This window comes from Caretta caretta, chromosome 3 (assembly GCF_965140235.1).
Source record: "Caretta caretta isolate rCarCar2 chromosome 3, rCarCar1.hap1, whole genome shotgun sequence".
Lineage (NCBI taxonomy): Eukaryota > Metazoa > Chordata > Testudines > Cheloniidae > Caretta > Caretta caretta.
Genome location: NC_134208.1, coordinates 174,409,440 through 174,436,964, shown reverse-complemented (window position 1 = coordinate 174,436,964; position 27,525 = coordinate 174,409,440). Strand labels below are relative to the sequence as shown.

The 27,525-nt window shown below is 37.0% G+C and overlaps 1 protein-coding gene across 1 annotated transcript in view; it reads left to right on the top strand.

Annotated features, from left to right (window-relative positions):
• The window catches only part of LRPPRC (leucine rich pentatricopeptide repeat containing), a 168,360-nt gene that overhangs the window by 22,371 nt on the left and 118,464 nt on the right, over positions 1–27,525 (top strand). Inside the window, exons 3-14 of the mRNA XM_048843005.2 lie at positions 4,109–4,231; positions 5,128–5,249; positions 5,336–5,394; positions 6,276–6,362; positions 6,946–7,072; positions 8,273–8,417; positions 9,324–9,481; positions 9,817–9,922; positions 10,016–10,123; positions 18,162–18,280; positions 18,944–19,037; positions 24,989–25,058. Of these exons, the coding sequence (XP_048698962.2) occupies positions 4,109–4,231; positions 5,128–5,249; positions 5,336–5,394; positions 6,276–6,362; positions 6,946–7,072; positions 8,273–8,417; positions 9,324–9,481; positions 9,817–9,922; positions 10,016–10,123; positions 18,162–18,280; positions 18,944–19,037; positions 24,989–25,058 (1,318 nt within the window). The remainder of the gene's footprint in view (positions 1–4,108; positions 4,232–5,127; positions 5,250–5,335; positions 5,395–6,275; positions 6,363–6,945; positions 7,073–8,272; positions 8,418–9,323; positions 9,482–9,816; positions 9,923–10,015; positions 10,124–18,161; positions 18,281–18,943; positions 19,038–24,988; positions 25,059–27,525) is intronic.

The following is a 27,525-nucleotide window of genomic DNA, read 5'->3' as shown; positions in this document are numbered from 1 at the left end:
TTATTTTTATTTTTATTTTTTTTTAAGCTTTAATTTTGTCTTTTCTCTGGGTGTCCCCTCTCTCCTTGAAAACTCATGTTATTGCAGTAATTAAGTGGCTGAGGCCAGTTTAGGAATCATCCCTTTCAGTTCTGTCAAGAACTCAGATATTATCATGGTTTTCTATAAGATCCAGTCCTACTCTCAACCAAAGCGAATGCAGAATCCTTCTTGACTTTTCTTGAACAGGATCCAGCCTATTATTCATTCAAGGTTAGGGTCAGAGGCAGCCTTATCAAAAAAGATCTTTCCCACTAGAAGAGTACTGTTTTTCAGTCAAGGGTTTTAAGTCCTCGGTCTCAAGCACAAGTTATTCCTTTTTGATCTTTAATTAGTTATAGTAATGAGCAGATTAATTACAGATACAAACTGAGGGTTTTAGTTTGGCTGTGTAAATAAGTTCCCCATTGCTAATATCTTTAAACTTGTATTATTCGTCCTGCAACATCAAAGATACTCCTTCTTTGATAGAAGGAATAGCTTTAAAGTTGGCATGAAGTAGCTGCAGCCACTCATTTACACTTGAATTGCACTGACGCAGTTTGCCCCAGCTTTTGTAAAAGAGTAGACTCTGATTTGAAACTGGTCAAGGTTTGCACCAGTGCAGGACAACTCCATCTGTGGGTTGCATTGGAGCTTTATCTTTCTTCTCCTGTGTTTGATTTATGCCTGCCTTCTCTTTCTTTGTCATCTTGTCTTCTCTTTCCAGTTCACATTTCTGCCTTTATTGATATTGGATTTTCATTCTCATTTTCCTTTTTTCTCATCACCTCTTTGCCGTTCTCCCTTTCCACCTGTCTTGATTCTCTGTCCTCCCTTCCTACCTGTGAATAGCTTGCCTGCATTAGTGATCCTTTCCCATAAACATTGTTTGCAGTCATTAGTGATGTAGCATCTTGTATACATGGTGTCATAAATATAAAGGGAAGGGTAAACACCTTTAAATCCCTCCTGGCCAGAGGAAAAACCCTTTCACCTGTAAAGGGTTAAGAAGCTAGGATAACCTCGCTGGCACCTCACCAAAATGACCAATGAGGAGACAAGATACTTTCAAAGCTGGAGGGGTGGGGGTGTGGGGGGGGTTGGAGAAACAAAGGTTCTCTCTGTCTATGTGATGCTTTGGCCGGGAACAGAAAAGAAATGGAGTCTTAGAACTTAGTAAGTAATCTAGCTAGATATGCGTTAGATTCTGTTTTGTTTAAATGGCTGATAAAATAAGTTGTGCAGAATGGAATGTATATTCCTGTTTTTGTGTCTTTTTGTAACTTAAGGTTTTGCCTAGAGGGATTCTCTCTGTTTTGAATCTGATTACCCTGTAAAGTATTTACCATCCTGATTTTACAGAGGTGATTCTTTTACTTTTTTTCTTCAACTAAAATTTTTCTTTTAAGAACCTGATTGCTTTTTCATTGTTCTTAAGATCCAAGGGTTTGGGTTTGGGTTTGGGTCTGTGTTCACCTGTGCAAATTGGTGAGGATTTTTATCAAGCCTTCCCCAGCAAAGGGGGTGTAGGGTTTGGGGAGGATTTGGGGGGAAAGACATTTCCAAGAGGGCTCTTTCCCTGTTATATATCAGTTAGACGCTTGGTGGTAGCAGCAATAAAGTCCAAGGACAAAAGGTGAAATAGTTTGTACCTTGGGGAAGTTTTAGCCTAAGCTGGTAAAAAAAAATAAGCTTAGGGGTTTTCATGCAGGTCCCCACATCTGTACCCTAGAGTTCATGCAGGTCCCCACATCTGTACCCTTGACACATGGACACTTAAAAAAAAATTTTTTTTTTCAAGGTGTTGGTTTAGACTCCATCCATCTAAAAGGGATTTCTTCTTATGCTGCAAGGGATTAATTGTTTTACCTTGTAGTTATTTTATTCTATTTTATACTTCCTTTTTTACAGTTTCTGTACATAATTTATGGTGACTAATTTACATTATAAAGCATTAATGGCATTTTTGTGGGTTGCATGACTAGCTCAAGAATTTGGTTATTCTTCACAATGTTGAGTAGAGAGAGGCCAGCTTCTGTTTGACAGTATTTAACAAAACCATAATATAACCCATGTACACCAAAAACCCCAGCCCATCACGAACAGCAATTATTCTCTCCTATATTTTATTTTCTGTATCTGATGTGCTAATGCAGCACTTACTTTCTGTCACAGGAGTAGTCCATCTGATGTAATGAGGCCTCCCTATTAAGGTGGTACACTAGGAAAGGGGTACAGGTACATGCTGCTTCAAAGTAGGTAGACTTTTCAAAGAGACTTGAAGATTTCTTATAAAACTAGAGTTTGCAGTTTGCTTGCTTGTACAGTGCACTCAGGACTTTACCCCTTCCCTCTCTTAATCCCTCTCTTGCAGGGGTCCTGCTACAACCTTCCCCACTGGTCCACCTGGGGGAGGCCTGAGAAAGCCAGACCGGCTGTGGTTATTTTTCTCGGGTACCCCTGGGGCTGAGTATTAGAGTTGGAGGAACTCTAGAGGTAGACCTTGTCACAGGCTTCTTTCCCAAACTGTAGACCAATGTACAGAGTAATCACCATATTCATATTTAGATGATACTTGAGTAACCTTGTTAACAAGGTAATAACTCTGTCTTGGGACAAATGGATGCTGAGGGTGAAAAACCAAGCGTTAATTATCTCAGGATGTATTGGTTGTTCAAGTTAGTATAATGTTAGCTCATTCTGAAGTATCTTGGTGGTAATCTCCAACCATGTCTCAAAAATATTTTTCCAAAAGTTTTTTCTCCAGCAGCATAAAATGAGAAGATGAAGTGGTAATGTTTGTCGATCTATGGATGGAAGAATTCAGGGCAGTAGCCAGTCTGAGTTTGGGGACTTGTATACCTTACATTACTGAAACTACCAGCTGGTTGACTTAGCAACTGTACAGCATCCTTGCATCCTGGTGGAAATCATTATTTTTCAGTGTAATTATGAAATACTGTCACCTAATTTTCCCTAGATGTCTTGTTTACCAAAAAACAAAATTGTGAAAAAAGTTTCATGTGTGTATTTCAAAAGGACACTGTCAAGATTTTTAGGTTCTAGATTTAATTTATTGTAGCTTTATCAAGTTTTAGTTGTACATATATTTGACTTAAATTTAACATTTTCCCTCTAAATCTTCACTTTTCAATTAATAATAGCAGAATTTAGTGTGGTATGAGTCAATCAGACATACGCTTAGGGAATAAGAATCCATATTTCTCAGCATCTTCACTTTGTACAACCGTAAGCTTCAGTCAGCTTGCTTTATGAACAAAAATTGGAGATTAAGTCGTTTAAACAATAACATAGCAACAAAATAACAACCTGAGTAAATGGAAAGGCAAACTCAAAAAGATTATAGATTCCCCCCTCCCCCCCAAGTGAATTTAATGCTGATTCAAGGCACTAGATGATACTGCTAAAAATGAAATTCTCTCTGTGAAGAAAATGCCTAAATTAGAGGCAACTGCATTGTGAGGTTCTCCATGCTGCTTTGTCTATAAGCCTCAACCCTGACTTGGAATGATAACTTTTAGAAGTTGGCAAATAATTGTCTTCATTCTCATTCAGTTGTTGACCTCTTTTATGAGAATGGAAACATGAGTGCTAGCTGGAGTGGTGGACGTTCCATGGCATGGATACTTGTTCACTAGGAAAAGTAGTGAAACCAACACGTTTTGCAATAGCCACTATACAGGAAAGATTTATATTTTAAGATTTTGGGGCATTATTAGAATATTGGCCAATGTTTTCAAAAGTCGTTACACTTATTTAGGAGTCTAAATATGGATTTAGAAGCCTAACTTTAAGCATCTGAGTTTGAAAATGATGGTTATTGCGCTTAAAAATTACTATGTATTTAAAATCTAAAACCATTTTTTGTATTGTCCTTTTTATATTAATAGATCAAGGGGCAATGGAACAATGGAATATACTCATTCTTCTGTTATCATTTTTTTTCCAGAGACTCCTGCATATTCTTTTCACTCATGGTGTACCAGTTCCTTTTGTATATTTTTTGCAATGAACATTTTTGTTTCACTTGTATTTGGTCTTTAAGTACAGCGTTGTTTTATTGCAGGGTATCCAAGTAGTAACCAGGCCTTGCTTCTGTTGCGAAGTTGTGGTTCCTTGTTGCCTGAGGTCCCATTATGTGAAAGAACAGAACTAGCCCATATGATATGGGGCAAGTTGCAAGACTTGGGTATGTCTTTTCATATGTTTGACTACAATAAGGCATGTACATATTATAACAGTATATTCCACTTGCTTTCTTGGAAACAAAAAGTAGAATGCATTTTAGTAATATTAAATGCTGAATTTTTATGTTTTACTGCAGGAATTTTTCTTTAAACATTGGCAAATATAACCTTATATTTACCACCCAGGTTTTTTGAAGCTAGAAACCTGTTTGTCATTCTGAGAGTTATACTGACATCTAGGGGTACTAACAGTAAACCTGAGGGGTTTTTTCCCCCATTGCTTATATCAGATAGTTGCTTTTGTTTGTTGTTGTGACAGATTCTAGTTCTTTAGTATTGTAAACACTGAATCTTGTATTGCTAAATAATTAGTTATTTATTAATTGCCTCAAACAGCTGGCAGTCCAGTGTTCTAGTGTTAAAAGCTAGATATAGCCAAATAGCTATTTCAGAAGAGACCGTATCTGATAACCATTAGAATGACAATTTATGATCCATTAATGTCCATCTTCAGAAACAAATGCATGATAATGTGTTCTTAAAAGTTGAGATTGGGTAAGGGTTGAAGGAAGCCACATTATTTTTCAGAATTTAGCAATTCATGTGTAGAATGCAAAATAACACACAGGATAGCATTGATGTTTCTGTATTCTGCATATTTAACATTTTAATTATAAATAAATGCACACTTTATAGAGTTACCCTGTTAAACAGTTGCGACATACACCATAGAGATGGATAAAATTAATTGATTTGTTTGTACCATAGTTTCTTTTGCATAATAACGTTGATCTATCAAGAAATCCAAGTAATTTTCATATGACACTTAAAAGATTTTTAACTTGTTGAACTTGAAGCAAGCTGCTTTATTTCAGTAACTTTGTAACATCTTGTTTAGGTGCTGTGTATGATGCAAGTCATTATAATGCTTTGCTTAAAGTCTACCTTCAAAATGAACATAAATTCTCTCCAACTGAATTCTTGTCCAAAATGGAGCAAGCTAATGTGCAGCCCAATCGAGTAGGTACTACTTGATGGCATCCTTTCTCCTTCTAATGCCACTATTGAATAAATCCAGACTCTTAATTTTTTATTTTTTTTCACAGGTTACATACCAAAGATTGATTGCTGCATATTGCAATGAGGGTGATATCGAAGGTGCTAGGTATTACTTTGCACTTAAATTTTTTTGCTGCAAATTATTTAAATACATATGCTTCTCATCCCTCCTCCCCTCATTAATATAAAACCTACTTCAAGTTCATTAAACTTTGGAGCAAAGAGGAGTCAAGTAGGTGATGGCCCAGTTTAGTGTGTTTGTTCAAATGTGTTGCCTTCTCACTGGTGTAGAAGTGGTAGATTGTCTTGTCAGTTCCATGGTCATTGACAAAGAACATAAAATTATGAAGGAAGAGGTGTTACCATGCAGGAAAAGTGCTCAGCCACTGGGGAAGGGGCAAATATGTTTTTTCTCCCCCTGTATGGTGCTTGTTGTTAGCCGATCCATCTAATGTGAGTTGTTCTTTTTAATTCCAGAAAGAATTGCCTTTGGTAGGTTGTGACAATGTGATTGCTGGGCACAAGAGAAATATACATGTATGGGAGTGGGAGGAAACTGATAAAACTTGTAACTGATGTTAAACAGAATTATGTTTATATTTTAAATGACTAAGATGCAACATTGGAGACAAGGTGGGGGAGGTAATGTCTTTTATTGGACTAACTTCTGTTGTTAAGAGACAAAACATCCAAGCTGTACAAAGTTCTTTCACCAACAGAAGTTTGTCTGATGAAAGGTATTACCTCACCCACCTTGTCCCTTTAATACTCTGGGACCCACAGGGGTACAAAAACACTGCAAACAACATAACATTTCAGGAGTAACAGAATTGTTTAAATTATTAACATTGTGTGCCACATCCCAAAATCTGATCACTCAAACGTATCTTTCTGTGTTCTGCCTGATGATCTAGTGCAGCACAACAGTACTTCACCAGTTTCTATACAAGGAAAACACAACTGTAATTATTATTTTGTATCTTGCAGTAAGATTCTTGGATTTATGAAGATGAAAGAACTTCCAATCACTGAGGCAGTATTCAGTAGCCTTGTGACAGGCCATGCAAGAGCTGGGTAACAATATACCAATGTTGTTTGTTTGTTTTTAAATCTTCCTCTGCTTACTCTGTACATTGATAATTAGCTGATTGAACTGCATAAATCACATCCATGTGCTACAAAATGGTTGGCAACTACAATAATTGTGAATTACTGCATATAAAGACTCTATTTATTCTGAAAATAGAAATATATTCTGGTATTATCGGACACTGGGAGTGACAAAAGGAAGCCCATTTACCACTACTTCCAGTAAGCTTAATTTTAAGACAGATATTGTATTTCAGTTATTGGAATGAGAAGTAGTTGGCTGAACTTCAAAAATTTCTCTTCCGTTGAAGTAAAATGAACTGTCCTAAATTATGTGAATAATGTGAATGCATTAGTCAATATGTTTTCTCTTTAACTGTATTTGTATTTATGTCTTAGACATTTACAGCTGTTATTAACTTAATACCGAGAAGTAAAACGTTAGTTTTCAGTCTAGATTTTGCCATGTGCTTTATCTAAAATATTGAAAAAACCCAAAATTATGGTTAATGTTATATTGGATGATTGTAATTAAATCCATTGATTTTTTTTTTTTAAACATCTGCAGAGACATGGAGAATGCAGAAAATATCCTTTCAGTGATGAGGGATGCAGGAATTGAACCTGGTCCAGACACCTACTTAGCATTACTGAATGCATATGCCGAGAAGGGTGACGTTAACAACATTAAACAGGTATTAATATTTCATGCATAGGTAAAGCTTTTCCTAAAACTGTTTGTTTAAAAGGGATTGCATGATCTGTTTAATATTTACTGATTTATTTGATACTGAAATTCCCTTTTTTTCCTCACACACAAAAATATACCAGTTGGTCTCTCTCAAATAATTCCCTAGTGGTCAGCAGTAATTAAGGAGAATATTTTTTTCAACTAAATAATTGTGTATTTCATTAATTGAAACCTGTCTTGCTAGTATTATAAATTTTATAAAACTCTATTTTATCTTTTGATAGGTGCCTTTCATTTTATATGTAGAAATGGTGAATAATGCATGCTGATTCATTCAGTCTCATCATAAATGTAACTTTTTGAAAGTCAGATGAAAAGAGTATTGCACAGTATTTTATTTTCATCAATGGAAAGAGAACTTTTTTAGGGCCTGATCTTGCTCCCAGTGAAGTCAGTGAGTTTTTGCCATAAGATCCTAATTTTTGTAAGAGCTCCATGGATTTAAACTTACGTGCCCAGAAAGAGCCCCACTCGTTTCAGTAGAGGTTACATCCTGGTGCAGGGGTCCACTGACATGGAGCTCCTTTGCAAAATTGGAGGCTTCATTATCTGCTTATGTCATAAGGTCAATAAATAAATAAATACTCCCTTGTGTAGGAGAAGGGGAGTAAGGACACTTACTGTAAGGCTAGGGATTTGCTGTCAGGGAAAATGGAGGGGACTCAAGTTGGGGTGGGGACTGTAGGGAGGAGAGTTTAATTTGTTTAACTTAAACCACAGAAACAAAACTCATCTCACTCCCACCCCCCAAACAATCAAACAAATGTAACTAATAAGATACATCTTATCACTTTGGGCCAGATTTTGCAGTCCATTTTCCTGTAGTATTTTATGTCGCAAGTTTGAAATTAATGGCAATACTCACAGCATAAGAGATTACTGAGCGGGAAGAAAGGGTGTCAGAATCTGATCATTGTATATTGTATCACTCTCTCGTTCCCCCCTTTCCCTCATGTCTCTTTAGAATTTAAGCTCTATGAACCAGAAACGGCATCTGTGCTTGTTTTGGGGAAATATGTAGCAAATTTGAGTGCTACTTCAGTGTAAATACTTTTTGGGTTTTTTAATGTACTGTGTTTGAGTCAGAGTGTAGATTTTTCATTAACATTACACTTATTCTCTGGTTTGTGGCTTTTACTTACAGATCCTGGAAAAGGTTGAGAAGATGGAAGGCTATTTTATGGACAGGGATTTGATGCAGGTTATTTTTAGCCTTGCTAAGGCTGGATATCCTCAGTATGTCCAAGACATTTTGTCACACATGAGATATGAAAGGGGATATATTCCAGGTAGTGCTTTTAGTCATGTGTCCAAAATCAGGTTACTGTAGCTGTACTTTTGAAATAGTACTGTTACTCAAAGTTAAGAAGGAATGCATTTTCAGTTGGTTGCAATGAAGGAAAAAGATTTCACTTAGTGTGATATTGTGTATAAGGCTTTGTGAAATCCTACTGGGGCAAAATAATGCTTTGTATTAATTTTGTTTTCTAAAGATAGCAGATGTGGATTAGTCTGGGTCACATTTTAAACCTAAGGGTTTTCAGAATTTAAAAACAGATGTAAGCATTTTTGATAATTTTTTTTTGTATTTGCATCACCACAAACTTCTAAAGTTTATTATTTTGCCCTTCAATCCATGATAAGCTCGCATTTTTCTTAAAGAAAAATTTTTTTGTGTCATTTCGGTTGTGGCAGGTATGCATGAATACAGTGAAGAGAGGTTACAAACACTGAATATAACTTTCTGTAACAATGGTTAGAGGCAATTTTGAATCCTGATATGTTACACCTACTTGACAGTACTTCTACATATACTTCAGTAGCCTTTCTCAAAGATTTGTCTTTCAGTTGTAGTATTTGGGATGTTTCTGGACCACTATGAAGATGATACTTCTAAAATATTTGGCATGGGTCTTTCAGTAGTAAAGGAGTTGCTTGTAGCACTGCATAACCTATGCAAATAAAAAGTTTCAAATCTGAGTTCTGTAGCAGTTAGTCCCACAAACAAATTATGTTATAAGATACTTGTAAAACAATTTCTGCTTTCTTTCCATAAATACAAAGTCAGGGACCATGCTAATTTAATTTGTAATTATTATTAAAATGTTTGGTGATTATTTCATTGGTAGTCTAATGTCAAAATAGTTTGTTCCAAACTCTTAATAAATATTGTCTTTGGTGTTTTAAATCTCTAGATGCAATGAACTTGTCTCTGAATTTGATAACTCAAGGTTTGGAAGATACAGCTTTCCAAGTTTTCAAATCATTTCCTACCTTACTATCTGAAAATCACAGTGAAAGCAGTATGGACTATGGTAGCTTCTTCTTACGACACTGTGTAACTACAGATAAGGTATGCAAGATGTTATCTTCTTACCAGACCTATAACTGTATGGTCCGTGAGATTAAGGGAGTTATGAAAATGTGGAAATCGTAGTTTTGTTCATGCACTTATAGTTAAAGAGTAAAGATGGAATGCATTAAGATAATCACTTTAATATTTCACCTACCAATTTACACAGTAAGTGGAATGTTTATGAGCAAAAATGCTTGTTGGTGTCTGTAATAACTACTTTATGGGTATAAGAAGGATCTTTTCTTTAATTGCTAGAAAGGAGTTCAGAAATTTAGAAGCTTTATGTGTTCATTACAATTTATTATTATAGAAATTCTTAAATTTCTTTCCAGCCCTTGAGCAAGCTGAAACAGTTCTGTGATGAGTTAAAAGAAGCCAATATGCACTCAAGTCCCCTCCAGTTTACTTTGTATTGTGCGTTGGAGTCTAAAAAAGCAGGTACTTATTTATTTGCTTATTTTAAACATCAGTTTATTTATACTATTCTGTTATTGTCTTATTAATAGTCAATTGCCTTGTGGGTGTTTTCAGCTTTGGCAATTAACCTGATGAAGACAATGAAAGAGGATGGTTTGCCTCTCAGACCTCACTATTCCTGGCCACTGCTTGTTGGGTATCAGAAGGAGAAGAATGTTCAAGGTTAGCTTTCTGATACATATTGCTGTTGACTTATTCATAACTGAATGTACAGATTGACATTTAAACCCTATTTAGAAATGTGCTTGAAGGTGAGTGGAGGCCTGGAGGTGTGAAGTTCTTGCTATCACAAACATTTTTACAATTTTTTCAGAAGTGCTTTTCACTCATTTCCCATTTAATTGTAACACAGTCCTGTTTAGTTTAAATAAAGAATTCAGTTTTTAATAGAAAGCAGAGTGAAAAACACTATTTGAATGGGATTTTTAACTCTTTGGATTCCTGGCTTCACAAAGGTTCTCTGCTGCTTTGTATCCCAAACAGTAGTTCTCTGATCTTTTACTCTTGGAGAGTCTTATTGAGACCTATGGAAGTAGGAAGCCTTTAAAAGTAAGGTTGTATGGTAATGACTCACTATAACTACTGAAAAGCTGAATCTTTCTTTTTGACCATTTTTTAAAATTTCTGTTCACTGATAAGTTAAATGTGAGCTAACTTACCATAATAAGAGAGGCAAGAAAACTTCCATTGCTGAATGAGTGCTCATGACCTGACAGCATACTGATTGAAGGACAGAAATGTTCAATCTTTTGGATTCTTAAGTAGGCTTAAGCATTTAGCCCACTTTCCCCTGTTACACATGGGGATGTCTATAGGATATGAATAAGAATTGAACAAATATTACATTTTAGAGTACAGTATCTAATTCTTTGGTTTGCGTTATTGGTAATTCAGAAAGAGTGGTCTCATAAAAAGATGCTTTTAACAGAAGTACTTCCCCCTTGGGAAACAAAAAACTGTCTTTTTCATCTTATCTCACAGTATAATGTGCTTTAGAATGAGATGCAGAGTTGTTAGTGTGACATTGGGTGACAAACAAAATGCACAAACAAAAAAAAAGTGCTTTTAGCAGACTGTTCATATTGCAATTTTATTTTAAATATACAGTCACATTCCAGTTTGGAAGAAATGCTGAAACAAGTATTCCCTAATTGTTTCTGGCTATAAAAGTGTCTCAATCCTTTTTAGAAAAGCCTTTATGAAAACAATATTCAGTTTTTATTAACTCTTTAGCTCCGTGCTGATGCTAGAACACATGGCAGGTTGCACTCCGACACACTCTTTCTGAATACTGGAAAGTTTTCACGATCACATAAGAACTCTTGAAACTTACTAAACAGGGCAGGGCTACTATATGATTCTAGTTACTCCTGCTCTGAACTGTCATCCATACTTGTGTACATGCATATTTTGATCAGTTAATACTGCTGTGTTGCTTTATCAAAACTTGGCTCTACCTACACAATAGCAAAATATGCTCTAAGTGTGCTATATTGCAAAGGCTCCTGCATATTTCTAGAGCTGAAAAAGGTTGTTGTACCTAATTGTTGTGAGAAGAGTAACTTTTGTGATCTGAGCTGTCTTGACTTAATTTGAAATTGTAGCGTCTTCAAAAACGTGCAATACTTTTACTTGGCTGTCAGTAAGAACTGATAGTAAGCATCAGAATGAAGTCATGCCTTTTCTGCCCACAAAGACATCAGAGGGTAACTTCTTGTTGGTCCTGTGGTAATACTGTGCATTCACAAAGTTATTTTGTGAACCCAGATTAGCATCTGGTCCTTCACAGTTATGAGTTGTTAAGTTTAGTGTGAAGATTCCTGGTGTGTGTGTACTTATAACAGGCAATATGTGAGCAAACTCACAACTCTTAAAGGTAAACTTCAAATTAAAGGAAGATTTTTGAGCGCTCCCTTCGGCACTGAATTATCAATATAAATATGTTAGCTGTAGATAGGTGGAATAAATGTTCTTGCCCTTTGCCATGTAAAATCTCCCCTGCATTCAGATTTTTTTTTGGGGGGGGGGGGGGGGGGGAATGAAAGAGATGCAACATTATATTAGCTTGGTTTTTTAGATGTGAGGAAAAATAATATATGGATATTCATTTGTGATAGACGATAGGGAAAGTAGTACTGAAAAGAACCTAAAGATGACAGTGAATAGTAAATTTAGCTGAGTTTTCAATGTTTCCTAGCAGTAAAAATTTATCAGGATGTATCAAGTAAAGGTGGATATAGATAGAGTACAACATCTCATACCAGAGTGGAGACAATGGTTCCATTCTCCACAGTAGTCAGATGTGGCATACCATATACGTTTCTGGGCAGCTATCTCCATACCAGAAAAGTATTGACAAATTTAACAGAATTTGGGGAAGAGGCAAAACATATTGAGAAGTTGAAAGGATGGACTTTGAGGGAGATTAAAGGTTAAATAACAACATGGAAGAGAAAGAGGTGGGTGTGTATTATAACTGCCTATTTGAAGGGTGTAAATGCCAAAGGGGGAAAGGAATTATGTAGGGTGGCCCAAGGGGTTATAACTAGTCGAAGGGAAATAAAAAATGAACATTGGGGAGAACAACTTATTGCTGACATTAAATATTCTACAGACTAGTCTTCCAAAGAAAGTGAGGAATGCCCCATTGTTTGAGTCATATAAAACTAGAGTGGACAAATGGTTGAATATGCTGCAGACAACTGTCTGGATTACAAGAGTGAGTAGCAGATTTCTACAATTTCATTAACTATGCCCATTACAAATTAGACACGTTTTTATTTTGTGTGCTGATAAAGCTAAAAGCAAGTTCAAGCTTTTTATTTGAATATTTTCCTATAGTGAAATAAATGCAAAGTTACCCTTTTTCAAGAAGAGGGCATGCTGCAAGGATTAAGGAAAAAACAAGACGTAGGAGGACTGCAAATATAAAGAGCATTGGGACACGTTGTGTCAATAGACCATACAATAAAATATCTTTGAAAGTGGAGGACGGTTTGGGGTAATGTTTTGCTTACATCAAAAGTTGTATAGCCGTGTTAGGTTTTTGCTTAGCGTCATTTAGCCACTTTCTTGAAGCTTATTTTTAAAAATACTTAGCTGTGCTTTTTATTTTTGCTTTTTATAGAGCACTTCAGTACCACATCAGCAGTTACTTACAAAATACAGTATGCAAGGTTCCCTTTGCTAGTAGAGAATATTTTCAGTTTTCACATTGACCCAGTATAAAAAGGCTCAATAAATGAGCTAAATACAAGATAATTTTTTGGTTCCGTTGAGGTGGGTAATGGTGTTCCCCAGGAAAAGTTGAAAATACTAATTTAAAATATTTGTCAGAATTTTGTCTTTAAGGTATATTATTCCACTCAAAATTTTTTTTGAGTGCACCTTTAAATTCAATTTTTGACTGTACATTTAGCAGCATTACACCATTCTCCTGAATATGACCTCATGTTTCAAAATGAAAACTCCATTATTTGATATCTGAGCTAAATAAACACTTTAATCCATTTTCAGCTGCCCGTACTTGTGCAGAATTGTACCTAACTCAATAAGAAGTTTGATTTCAGTGGGGCTACTTGAGGAATAAGGTACTGCTCAGTGTGAGAATAAGTGGTAGAATCTGTCCCTTAGTAGAAGAAGAGTTGGAGTCAGCCAGATGTGGGGAGGAGAACAGAAGCTGTGGCTCTATCCACTCCCTCTCCATCCTCTCAGGCTTTTACTAGCTCAGTCATATGAATTAGGGCAGCGGTTCTCAGACTTTTGTACTGGAGACCCCTTTTACATAGCAAGCCTCTGAGTGCAACCCCCCCCTTATACATTAAAAACACTTCTTAATATATTTAACACCAATATAAATGCTGGAGGCAAAGCGGGGTTTGGGGTGGAGGTTGACAGCTCACAACCCCCCCATGTAATAACCTCGTGACCCCCTGAGGGGTCCTGACCCCCCAGTTTCAGAACCCCTGAATTAGGGAGAGAGCTGAAGCTGGACATCCAGTGTCTGAACCCAGGAGCCTAAGGGCCCTATAAGATCAGGCATAGAAATGGTTGGAGGTGTCTTACTCCTCTGCACAGCTATGTGGGACCAAAGAACAATTTTGTCTAGGGGGTATGTTTTTTTTTTAAAAAAAAGGGGAGGGTATTTAAAACTTACTTTCACTGTTGCAGAATCTCCATTTAGGACACAGGGTTATTTCTTCAGTTGGTGCTGCCATTTTAATACCGTTTCCAAGAGGGTTTGATTCTCCAAAGTAGAGCTTGAAAAATTACCAATTTGTGGGGGGAAGCAGCGCACTTTCGGAATAGTGTAAAGCAGCAAGTCCTAAACTTAATAGAGAGAGCTTTTTTAATGGATAAAAACTGGTTCAGTGAATCTTCTACAGCAGATTGTCCATATGTTGAATAGTTTCCTGTTTAACATTAATACTTAAACAATAAAAATAATGTTTTATTATTTATTATGATTTCCCCCTTACACTCCCCAGTAATTAGAAATAATGATTAGGATATATTTTGAAGTGTGCTGGAATTTTTGTTTAATAACATTCATCCTGCTTCGCTTGGGACAGTTAAAACCCACCAGACTTCTGCTGAAGAATGAGACTTGCCAGGATTAAGTCTGATTGACTTCTATGCATTGTTTGTACACAATATATTATGAAGATTATATATGTAAATTGTGTCTCAAGGTCTGTTTATGGACCAGTCCTGAGGCAAGGGAGTGGAATGGTCTAGCATGCTTTTGGGCACATCAAAATAATTAACAGAAATATCAATAACTTGCTATATTTCACTGAGTTTGATTACATTGTAAATGTGCATTCTGTCTTAAATAAAACATATGCATTCAAATTTGTTATATTTTAAATACATTAATTTTAAATTAGAACATCAGCCTATTTTGAATAGTGAAATTATATTTAAAATCTCAATTGAATATTTTTTTTAAAAAAACCATGCTCACTTTTTATTTTCTGAGCTTCAAGAAACCTCATTCTTCAACTACTTATGCAAGTGCTTAACTATGAATCATAGAATTCAGAATCATAGAATTCCAGGGTTGGAAGGGACCTCAGGAGGTCATCTAGTCCAACCCGAGCATATGAGCTACTCACATGTTTAAAGTTAAGTGAGTGTGTACTTTTTTGAGGATTGGGGATTAAAAACCATTACTAAAAAGGATTACTAAAAATGAAAGATCTTTAAATTAATTTGCTGATCACTTTATAGGCTGTCTGACTTTTGCATTTTTCTCAATTTAGGAAGTTAAAACCAACTAGCCTATTTTTCACTTGTATTTATAGTAAGTTTTTGGTAATTCATTTTGACATTCTCAGGAATATCAAAAATAGTAAGAGGAATCTTACGTAGTAAAGGGATTTTTTTTTAAAAAAAAAAAGGTGTTTGGGGAATTTAGCAAAATGAAGACATTTTCTTGGCTTTTTTTTTTTTTTAACTAGGTTCTTATAGCTTAAATTTGGGCAAAATTTGACATGACAGCATCCTTCTAAATGTTTTTTGCATGGTCTCTTAACAAAAGTTATCCATTTAAGAAACTCAGTCAGAAAACTAAGAGCATAATGATTTCTTAATTAACAAATGTTGCTTACACATGATATGTAAAGTACTGATACACAAGTATCTTTATGAAGAACATGTTCACTGTAAAAGACTTCTTTTGGGACAACGCAATAAAATGACTTTTTTCTATTAGCCAGTTTCCATCTTACTAAACACATATCGTTGCACTGTGTATGTCTTGACTTTTGTCTGGTTTTATGCCCATTGGTTAGGTTTGAGAGATAAAAGGCTGAACAGCCCTGGTATCCTTGTGATGTCCAAAGAAATTCTAAAGGCAGCCATAAGATGCAGATATGCTGGTCTTAATATATATTCTTTTGATTTACACATTTTAAAGTGTTATGTGAGATGACGGTATTTTGTAACTTCATATTGAGAAAACATTAATATACTAATTAATAAAGCTGTGTGTCATGGAACAAAACTTAAAAACATATAAAACCGTGGACTTCTTTTGTGATGATAAATTAGTGGTTTTCTGGTTTTTGCTGTGCAGATATTGACTTGACTGTGAAAGCTTTTAAAGAAAACCAAAAGAAAATGAATAACCTTCATTTTCAGAAAAAAGGGGAAGATGAGGCATATTTTGGATTTTTAAAAACTGGGGCAGGGAGGGGGAAGTGGGAGAACTTCATGAAAGTTAGTGTTAATACCACTAATAGTGACCAAACATAGGGCAACAGATACTGTGGAAGCTTTCTCACACCTTTGCCAGTTAACCTTAATCTTTATCTGCGGCACCCTATTCTAATACTTACGCTTCCTCGTCTCTGCTCAAGAATTGTGCCAAACTGAGTGGTGGTTTTGTGACAGATGCCTACTAGGGATTTGGGAGAGCCCAATAAACTAATCCCCTCTGACCTAAGTAAGAATTTGAACCCAAGTCTCCTGCAGCTGGAGCTACATACCACACTGAATTATGTACTCTCTGTTGAAAACAGCTATTTCTTGTAATATTGACTTGAACTCTTACAATGGAACAGTCTTTCTGAAAAGTAACATTAGCTGGGCTCTATATTAACGTTTTCTACATCTTGCAAACATAAAATAGAAAGTTGGTGTCAAGATCTGAAAGGTATCAAGCAGGATTTACTGTAATTAATTTTTTGTTCATAATTTTGCAGATTCTCAGCCAAAATCAGACAGAGTTTTGTTTAAGGCAGACTTGAGCAGATGATGCGACTTTAATTTAGTGTGACTTGCCTGCATGTATTTTTAAGTGCTCAAAGGGAATTCACATTTGATTATTTGCACCATAGTGCACTGCATAAAATATTCATGGAAGTGTCACTTTTCCATAGGTGGCACTCCGGGGCAAAGACAGGGACTTTGGGAAACTTTACATTTTTAAAGTAACAAATACGAGAGGCAAGTTAAAAAAAAACATATGCTACTTGCAGCATCTGACAAATCATTTTTGCCAGCAAAAATTCCAATACCTGTATAGCTTGTGACATGAGTGGAGAGTTAGCTAACTAGGCCTGATATAATGAAACTTCCTCAGGAAGTTCTTGCAAATTTGAAAGAAAAGCCATTAAAGCATTGGAATGCCCTTGTTAGAATAAAGCTGTTTTTGCTAAAAATTTCAAAATTCAATGGCATAATATCAGTTTTTATTATTATTAATGTTTGTATAATACCAGCAGTATTTCTTTCTCTCTAGGAAAAAACAAACAAACAAAAAAACAGCTGATGTATTGGTGTAATAGCTGTGTGGTCAATTTTAAGAAAATGTTTAATGTTTCTTAAAATTTACTTTTTACTGTATGTAGCTTGTGTTGGTATTGATATATTTTCAAATAAATGTCTACGCTGAAAATTTAGGACTTGATCTTGTGAGGTGCTGAGAGCCTCATGCAAGTGCAGAGCGATTTCAGTGGGTTTTGAGGGAACTTGGCACCTTGCAAAATTGGTCCCATTATCCATGTACAAACTAGGCCAAGGCACCCATTTTGCACATGTAAATATTTATTCAATCTTGTGCAAGGTTAGTTACCTGTTTTGAAAGCCTGGACCTTAGCAGTAGAGTGGGGGGGCGGGGGGGAGGGCGAGGACCAATGCTAAGTGTGTTTCTTAATACACGTTGATCACAAATGTCTTGAAGCTGGCTATATGCATTTATTTATGCGGGTCAAGTTAGTTTCTATATTCAGCACATCAGATATATGGACATCTTCAATGTACAGTCTTAAAATTTGTATAATGAAGTAAAAATAATAAATTTAGACACAATTCTGGGCTGGCATCTCATCTCTAGGTATAGGTGCTAGTTCTTTAATTACAATCCCAATGCAGTATTTCATCTTCACTAAGCCAAAATATGCTTTTCTGAAACCACAGATGCAGGATGAACGAAGAGTTTTCAGTCTTTGTTAGTTTACTGTGGAACAAGATAAAGAATGGTTTATCTATTTTTGATTTCAGAATTAAGAACTTGATTATTGAAATGAAAAAAAAAATGCCCAGCTTCTATGCAGCAGGAACTAGAGAGGGGAAGAAATGTTCTGAATAAGCATGGAGATTAATGTTTATATCTTTCCTTTTATAAAAAGAATTGAGCTTTTAGTTATCTGAAATTGTTCAGCATTCTGTACGTTTTCTAATATTGCTTCCTTAGGTACTATTGAGGTCCTTAAAGCAATGCATGAGCTGGGAGTGGAACCTGATGTGGAAACATACACAAACTATGTTTTGACAAATTTTGATGACATTCAGACTTTTCGTGCTCTGCTACAGGTGAGTTTAAATGAATAATTTTTTTATGTATTGCCATATTATGGCCCGATTCTGCAGCTGCTGTGTGTGTAAGACTCTCATTGACTCTGGGGCATGGTGTTCTGGGGCATGCAGTTGCCACACAAACAAGCTCATTAATTGTTCTATGGACTATTTTTTGAAAGTTATTTTCTATTGTTTGCCCACCTTTTCCTCTCCCCGTTCACCAAAGAGGATCTTAAAATCGCCATACCATGTGATGTTTTTCAGTAATGCCTTTTTCCATTTCTTGAAATAAAAGACTTTAAGTAATACCATGTAGCTGATTCAGTAGCTTTATTTTACTGTTTTCCAGTTATGCAAAAATCTCGGGTTCTAGTTCTTTTTCCCAGTAATTTTCTTTCCTACTGGTGGTGGTGCATGCTCGGCCTTTGTAGAGGGGTTGTACCTTTAGGGGTCAAGAGTGGCTCCTCTGGCCAGCTAATTAGTAGCACCGATGGGCTTTTGTAAGCTTGTCATTCAGTCCTCTTGACGAGTAGAATTGTGTCAACAGTTTGGGGCTCCAGAGTATTTGTAGAAAGGGGACATTGTTCAGCAGAGACATGGGGAGGACAGTGTTTAAAAATATTGCTGAGTATCAGGATTTTGTGTGTGTGTGTATAGTGTAATGCTTTTTATCCATAGGAAAATGGCTGTCCATTTGAAACTGAAGGACTCTCTGTAGCGGAATTAAGACATGAAGCAATTTATGGAACATTGGAAAACGTTTTATCATTATGTAAGTATCTTCAATGTGTTTAGCAGATGTCTTTTTAACAGAGGCAGATATGGAGTACTTAAGTTGATGTGTATTTGTAAATATTCAGACATGGATTTTAAGGGTGATATAGATAGTGGTTGGGGTTATTATGAAGTTTGTTCCGTATGGAGGAATTGTGGCATTTGTGGAAAGGATCTCAAGGATATCTTCTGAAGCTGCCAGTTTTTGGCAATGGGTTTTTACATTTGTTATAAACTGCTTTTTTTAATATGAACATGCCTCATGGACTTTGCATACATTTTTTTTTATTCCTTCATATTACATTTATTAAAAAAAATATTAACGTGGTACAAAAATGGCAAAGTGATATTTAGGTTAATTTTAGTCCTCCATAAGTCTCTTTTTGTCAATAGGAGCTGCAAGTGTACAACTAATGGGATAAGCAGGCCCTAGGTTTACAGTACTGCAAGTTAAGTTTTTTAAGGACCTGATTTTTGTCAGAAGACTTTGCAGTACTCAACAGGCCCTAATCCTGCAAAGATTCTCACACGCTCTCGTTCTTTCTCTCTCTCTTTATTAAATTAAAATCAGTGGCATGTGCTTAAATCTTCTCAGGATTGGCACCCAGATAGTTTTCTTTAGTTTGTCTAGTATAATTAAATATTTCACTAAAAACAGTTTTATTTAATCTAAGGTTTAGTACATTACTTAAAAGGGACGCAAGTAGGACAGAAATTTCTGATATGTTTTTAATTCAAATGGCAAATTTTAAAGCAAACATCCTCTGCAGTTTGCCTATACCCTGCAGCATTGTGCAACTATATGAAAACTTGAAAGTAAAATTCACTAGAAACTTAGGAGAAATAAAAATGGAACATAGTAGTCTGTTTTCATTGTCTAATGTAAAAAACCCATAAATAACAAAAACTGTAAATCAAAGACCTAAAACGTTCAGGTTTCAAATCTAATTTGGTATTAATTATGTTTTTGACCAGTATCCTTGAAAAATTAAAGTTCAACACTGTTTTGTTTAACTTTATTTAATGTGTAATGCTTATATAGTTGCACCGTTGCTGACCTGATTATTTATGGTGGTACTTTAATATATGTACTTAATTATCTCATAAACAATTACTAATTCTCTAAAATTCACTTTGAATTCTGCCATCTTTTGTTCCTGTTACCCCAGTCAGTAACACCATGAAAATATAATACTTTCAGACAACAGAGTAGTAGTTAGAGCACTAGAGCATGGTAGCTAGAGCACGGTAGCTCTGCTAGAAATGAAACATTTTGTAAGGTTTCTGTTACTTGAAGAAGCAAAACTAAGTGTCCTTTATTTTTGTTTGACTTTGGCTAGAGTGATCAGCTTTTGGTATAGCCAGTAACAGTGGCTTTGTATTGTCACTCTTGTTGTAGTCTTACATAGGAGATTATTTAGCCCGAGACAAATACATTACATGAGAAAATATCTTTTGTAGTAGTACTCCATATAATAAGGTTTGTAATTGAAGAAAGCATGCAAATGTTTACCTTACAAACATTAATTTAAAAGCAAATTACTTTTGTAAAATTAATGCTGGTCCAGTGTTCACTAATGTCAGTTAATCTCGTCAGCACCCAAAAAATAATAAGGCACAGACAGTAAACAATATAAACTTGTTAATGCAGTTGTATAGGGAAAAAACTTTAAGATTGTCTCACCAGTGTAGTCAGTGGAGGTGAAGCATTAATGTTGGCTGCTATCAGGGTCTATTGATTCTGCTTCTTATCCCCTATAATGTATAGATTTCTGTTACTGACAAGATGAAAACTGTGAAGCATCAGTTGAGGAATCTGGGCTCATAAGGCAGCAGAGATGAGAGCTATTTTCCCCTTTATCATGCCATTCCATTCCACTTCATTGTCAGCTTCTTTTGATTTTCTCAGACTTGTTTGTTGCTAAGGAAACCAGGTTGCCGATTGTCAGCAGCAGCTGAGCATACTGAGGTGTTTTATGCTAGTCTTTTTATGAGTAGAAAGTTTAATATGCCATTGGAAAAATGTTTTGCTTGGGGATTTTGTAAAATCAACTGTAAAGGTTATCTTAAAAGCTAAACAAACATTTCAGATTTTGGATATTGTGTGTGTGTAATAATTTCTGCTCAGATCAGCATTCCTGTTTTCACATCTTCTACCTACCTATATCATATAGCCCTCCTAATGGTGGTTACCCTAGCCCTCATTGAACAGTTGTGATGCATTCAGCCTTTGCATGGGGTTAATTTCATTATAACGTCAACCATACACCATTTGAACAGGTTATTAAAAAAAGGCATATAAAACAGCATGTTTTGGAAAACAGGACTTGCTTCATATGAAGTCTAAATGCATCATTGCGGTTCAGTGATTGCAGGGGTGTTATGCTGGAGTGGGAACCAGCATTCTGGAAAGATTGAAATATAGGATTGCTCAGCTAAGGACTCAAAAGACAAGGGGTTATGAGGAATACATTAGAATTGTAAATGAGCTTTAAGGGATACCTAATTTCACAGTTTTCCTTGAGTTTTTCACCCCATATTGATAAAAGTAACAACACTTAAGATTGCTATAGTTGAATGTTATTAAAGCAAAAGTATTTTTCTATGTCACATTCTGTTGATTTATTTAGTTAATTGGATGGCATTTGAGAGATAATCAGTTTCACTGTTTTCCTGTATACTTATTTAGTTTCCCTTGTTTGTTGGTAATTTACTCAGGAACAATGGAAAGAGAAAAATTTTTAAAAACTAAGAAAATCTGATTGTAAAACCACCAAAATTTGGCAAGCATACTTTAGAACCTGAAACAATTTTTAACTTGTTTAAAATGTACTGACTTTCAAGCTGTTTCCCCTGAAGCTTATGTTCTCTTTTGTGACGAATGCCACAATCCTAAACTTTTTAAGCAGTTTTTTAATTTGTTGCATTTTTTAGGAAGAGTGCTAACTTCTATAACGCTTGGGCGTATCTCCCCTATATTATCTCGTGTACAGGACTAACATGTAAATTGTTAGCATTAATGAGATTTAACTGAGTTGAAATCTCACTGTCACTTATGGAAGAGTAGACCCCTTTTAAAAGATGGCAAATTCAAACAGAAATAATACCTTTTTCACATAAGATGTAATGAGACCACAGAACTCATCGCGCCAGGATACCGATGAGTCTGAAAACTTAACAAGATTCAAAAGGATGTTTATGGATAACAAGAATATCCAAAGTTGTCAGATAACGGCCATAAGAAGAAAAAAATTGGATGGGGTCTTAAACATAATGCTTTTCAGGACTGAGGCCTTGTCTACACGACAGAAGTTTGTCAACACAAGTTATGCTGACAATCTAAAACAGTATAATGACATTGTTTGTGCATGTTCACACTACGCTGCTTGTGCTGGCAGAGCGTATTCACACTTGGTACTCTAGCATTGACAGTGAGAGCAGTGCACTGTGGGTAGCTATCCCACTGTGCTACTCATGGGGGTGGGCTCACCATCCCATGATGCAGTTCTTTCTGTCCCAGCATTCTATGGGCTTCCGACTGCTTTTCATGGCATTTTTCAACAGTCTCTGTTTACTGTGCGTCCACCATCTCTGTCTGAAAGGATGGATCCTACGCTGCTCTCTACTGCTGTGGTCACTGTTATACACATCTCGCGGATGGTCATGCTGTATATCATGAGCTCCCAATCTGAACAGGAATCAGAGTTGCCTGACCTGCTGTGTGCAGTGGAAAGAAACAACACCAGATTTCTTTTGGCATTCACTGAGCAGCTGAACATGGTGGAACATCACTTTTGGGCTCAGGGAACAAGCACTTAATGATGGGATTGCCTCGTTATGCAGTCCTGGGATGATGAGCGGTGGCTGCAGAACTTTCAGATGAGGAAAGCCACCTTCCTGGAACTGTGTGCGGAGCTTGCCCCCAGCACTGTCGGTGCAATGACATCAAAATGAGAATTGTGCTCTCTGTGGAGAAGCGTGTGGCAATCACTGTGTGGAAGCTGGTGACTCCAGACTGCTACTGGTCGGTCGCGAATCAGTTTGGAGTCAGGAAGTCGACCATTGTGGGTTATGGTCATGCAAGTCTGCAGGGCCATTAATCGCATCCTGCTACGAAGGACTGAGAGTCTTGGCAATGTGCGTGAAATAGTGGATGGCTTTGTGGCAGTAGGATTTCATAACTACGGAGGGGTGATAGATGGCACTCATATTCCAATTTTGGCCCTGGACCGTCTTGTGACGGAGTACATCAATAGAAAGGGGTACTTCTCTAAGATATTGCAGGTGCTTGTGGAGCACGATGTGGTTTGGGAAGTTGCATGACACATGCATCTTCAGGAACACTGGCCAGTACAGAAAGCCCCAAGCAGAGACTTTGTTTCCAGACCAGAAGATTCCAGTGTGGGATGTTGCAATGCCCATAGTGATCCCTGGAGATCCAGCGTTCCCCTTACTCCCATGGCTCATGAAGCCTTACACGGGAAATCTGGACAGCAGCAAGGAGCACTTCAACAATAGGCTGAGCAAGTGCAGAATGACCGTGGAATGTGCCTTTGGCAAATTAAAAGCATGCTGGTGCAGCCTTTATTGGATGTTAGATGTAAATGAGGAAAACATTCATAGTCATAGCAGCCTGCTGCACGCTCCATAATCTTTGTGAGGCTAAGGGTGAAAAGTTTCCCCGCGGTGGACCATGGAGGTGGATCCACCTGGCTGCAGAATTTGAGCAGCCAAATACCAGGGCTGTTAGAGGGGCACAACAAGGGGCTATTTGAATCATGGCGGTTTTGAGGCAACATTTTGATAATGAGCACCAGTAATATGTTTTTCTATACAGCACTCTGCCATGCTTTAACTTGCCACTTTGCATGAAAATTGTGATGATTCCTGACCGGGATTTGTAGTCGTCAAATGATCAAACTGCCACTATGTATTACTAACAGCAGCAACCACCACGTGTAGGAGACAAATAAAGACTGGTTAACTTTCAGAGATTTTGTTTTTGTTAAATACCAATTAACAATACACACAAAAGGCTTGATGGGAAAGGAGATAAGAGTGCAGGGCAGTGTAGGCTGTCATAGCTGTGTGTAAGTTCAGCTATCATTTTGGAAGCTGTCAGAAGGGGTGGAGTGAACTGGGTACTGAGATGTTCCGAAGAGTTGCAAGGAATATGTGGGTGGAGTTTTGGGAGGGCATGGAAAGCAGTTCTGTATTGGCTGTAGGGAGGGTGTTGGCGGGGGGGAGGAAGCACGCATGTGTTCTGCCTGGAGCATGAGTAGGGACGTCAACATCTTTGTTTGCTCCTCCATCGCTTTTATCATCCGTTCCTGGCCCTTTACAATGTGCTTCTCACTCTCCTTTCTGTCCTGCCTTTCAATTTTAAAATTTTCCTTCAGGATCTCTCTGCTCCCTGCCTTTTTTTTTTTTTTTTTTTACAGCCTCTGAGGATTGGAGAACCTCTCAGAACATGTTCTCCTTGCTCCACTATGGTCTCTTCCTTATCTGCCTACTGCAGGATTCTTACTATCGTAGTACAGTGGTTCTCAAACTTTTGTACTGGTGGCCTCTTTCACATAGGAGTGCGACCCCGCCCCCCAAATTAAAAACACTTTTTAATTTATTTAACACCATTATCAATGCTGGAGGCAAAGCGGGGTTTAGGGTGGAGGCTGACAGCTCGCAACCCCATCCCTGTAATAACCTCGCGACCCCCAGTTTGAGAACACCTGATCTCGTACTTGCCACCGCCAGGGACAGGATACTGGGCTAGATCGACCTTGCTTTTGGATTAAGTGTGTGGGAATTACTGTTTCTAATGGTGAGTTACAAAGATGATTAATATTTACTAGATAAGGAACAAATGTTACTTCCATTAGGTCCTATTCTAGTTGAGCAGATAACTTTTTTTAAAAGAATAAATATTTAGAAGAATATCTATCTTTACAGTGTCTTCACCAAGTATGCTGTCTGTGGATTTGTTTCATTTTAAAGGCTGTCTCATTTTGGGCTTTAAAAGGTAAGTTTTCATAAAGTAAACTCCCCCCCACCCCCCGTAACTGGTCTAATCTCCCCTCCCGCACCCCACCCTTATGTAATTTTCCCCTGTGGTTAAGTCTGAAAACTTAAACTTAATAAAAATTGGTTTCCATCAACAGATCAAAAAGTCCAGAGCACTCCTGCCTCTCTCTCTACACCTACCTCCTTCAAAGTGACTAGATTGCTGTAACCCCCCACAGTCCCCAGCCTAGTAGCAATAACACTAGCTGTATGATGCTGGAAGGTGTAAAATTGACCTGAGACCATGACCAAGGCTATTTTATTTCTAGTCACTTTTTTGCATTTCTGCTGGTACTGTAATAGAAAATATAGGTGTGTAGGAGCAAAGGAAGGTTTACAGCCCTTTGTATCATTTACCTACTCTGGTGGGAGGAAATCATGAGTTTTAAACTTGATGAAATTATGGCTTAATGTAATAGAAGAAAATTACTTATTTCTTTTCAAACTATTCAGAAAGTGAGCTAAAAATGCTAGGTGTCATCTTGTGTGCTAGATTCGTGTCTGTGATTATTGAAGGCAGAACTGTTTGGCTGCTAGCCACAGTCATTTAGCTGGGAGGCAGCATTATCCAGTGGAGCACTGGAATGGGAGAAAGGAGACCAGGGTTGTTTTCCCAGTTCTTCCTTTGACTTACTGTGTGACTGCACAAGTCACTTATCCTCTGTGTGCCTTGTTCTCCCTGTCTGTAGTATGAGATAATTATATTTGCTACATTAGTAAAATACTCTTAATTCTAGAAACTAAAAGCAGAATATGAGTGCTAAGTATTTATATGGTGTGCTGTAGAAATAAAATACTAGTTTTTGGTGTTCCTTCTCTTTTTTTTTTTCCAAGCAACTGTTTCAGGAAATGTTCTGTTGCTTTATTTTGTTCTGTCTTTGTACTCTGTGTTGGAAATAAGAAATTGCTTCAAAATCTTCAGATTTTATTTGAATTGAAGAGGAGGTTTGGTTCTTTGGTCTGGGTCAAGGACAAATTGATCCAATGGTAGATTGAACCATAGCTGGGTTTCTGGTTAGGTACCATTTGAGATGGAGCATGGAGCAAATGCTTTGTAAAAGGAGGCTTGATGTCTCAAAATAGGAGCTGTGTTATATGTTTGTGTTGTTGGGGTTTTTTTTGGGGGGGGGGTGGGTGGAAGGGGTTGTCTGTCTTTTGAGACTGATATCTCAAGTTCAGGGGATCTGTTGCTTTTGTAAAAAGGCACCTAATCTCAAAATTGTGAGCAAACCTCTCCAAGTGTAAGACCTGGCTTTTGTGAAGGAAAGAATTCACTTCTAGTGGCCACTTACCCCTTCCTGAGAACCTGCTGCTTTGAAGGCAGTGACCATCAGCCTCATCACAAAATCTCTTGTGAAATAAGCTAGTAGTGTACTCCATCTCCTGTAGTATTGTAGTATTACCTTAAAAAGAAAAGGAGTACTTGTGGCACCTTAGAGACTAACAAATTTATTAGAGCATAAGCTTTCGTGAGCTACAGTTCACTAAGATGTAGCTCACGAAACCTTATGCTCTAATAAATTTGTTAGTCTCTAAGGTACCACAAGTACTCATTTTCTCTTTACGGATATAGACTAACACAGCTGCTACTCTGAAACCTGTAGTATTACCTTATCGTTTATCTCAATTGTTCTCCAGTGTCTGTCCATTTGTAAGCTTTTTGAGTCAGGAATTTTGTCTTAATTTGTGTTTGTAAAGCACTATGTAAATGATAATCCCAATAAATTACAGCAGAACCCTGTTTGTCTGATCTAATTGGGACTGGGGCCAGATCAGATCAGTAAAAATCTGGATAATGGGAAAGGGCAATGCTGCAATGCCATCTAGTGGCCACAGAAGAGATCACTGGCTTTTGGCCCTGGAGTCCTGGTTGTGCCTTTAATGTAGAGAGCTGGATAGCGGAGGGTCAGATAAATAGGGTTCTACTGTACTTTAAAATTTGTAATGTCAGAGCTTATATAGTGAAGACTTACAAGCACTGATGTGAGCTAGGTAGGTTCTACTAAAGTGCCCCATACATACATGCATGCATGAAACACCATCACTATTCTGCTATGCTAGTCCTGGGGGTCTCCTGCTCCTGGACTGCCGCTCTTGGAAAAATGTGTGGAAACCTATTCATGTGGACAACCTTATGACGTTAGCCAAATTTGAACTTCTTCTCAAAACTTGAATATCTAATGTAACAAATTTTAAAACGCTATTACACCGAATACTGTATTCATGTTCAGAACCTCCTCTCTCTTTTTCTCCAAGAACCTTTTGCCAGTCTGTTCCCTATGCTAAACATGAGGCGAGCCCATCTCCAAGCAAACGACTCATTTTCCTATCCAGTTATCTCAACTACAACTTATATTTCTTAGTTGCTCTTACTTCTTTCCCCAGTTCCATCCTGACCTGCTGATGCTGATTCCTTGGTCAAGAAC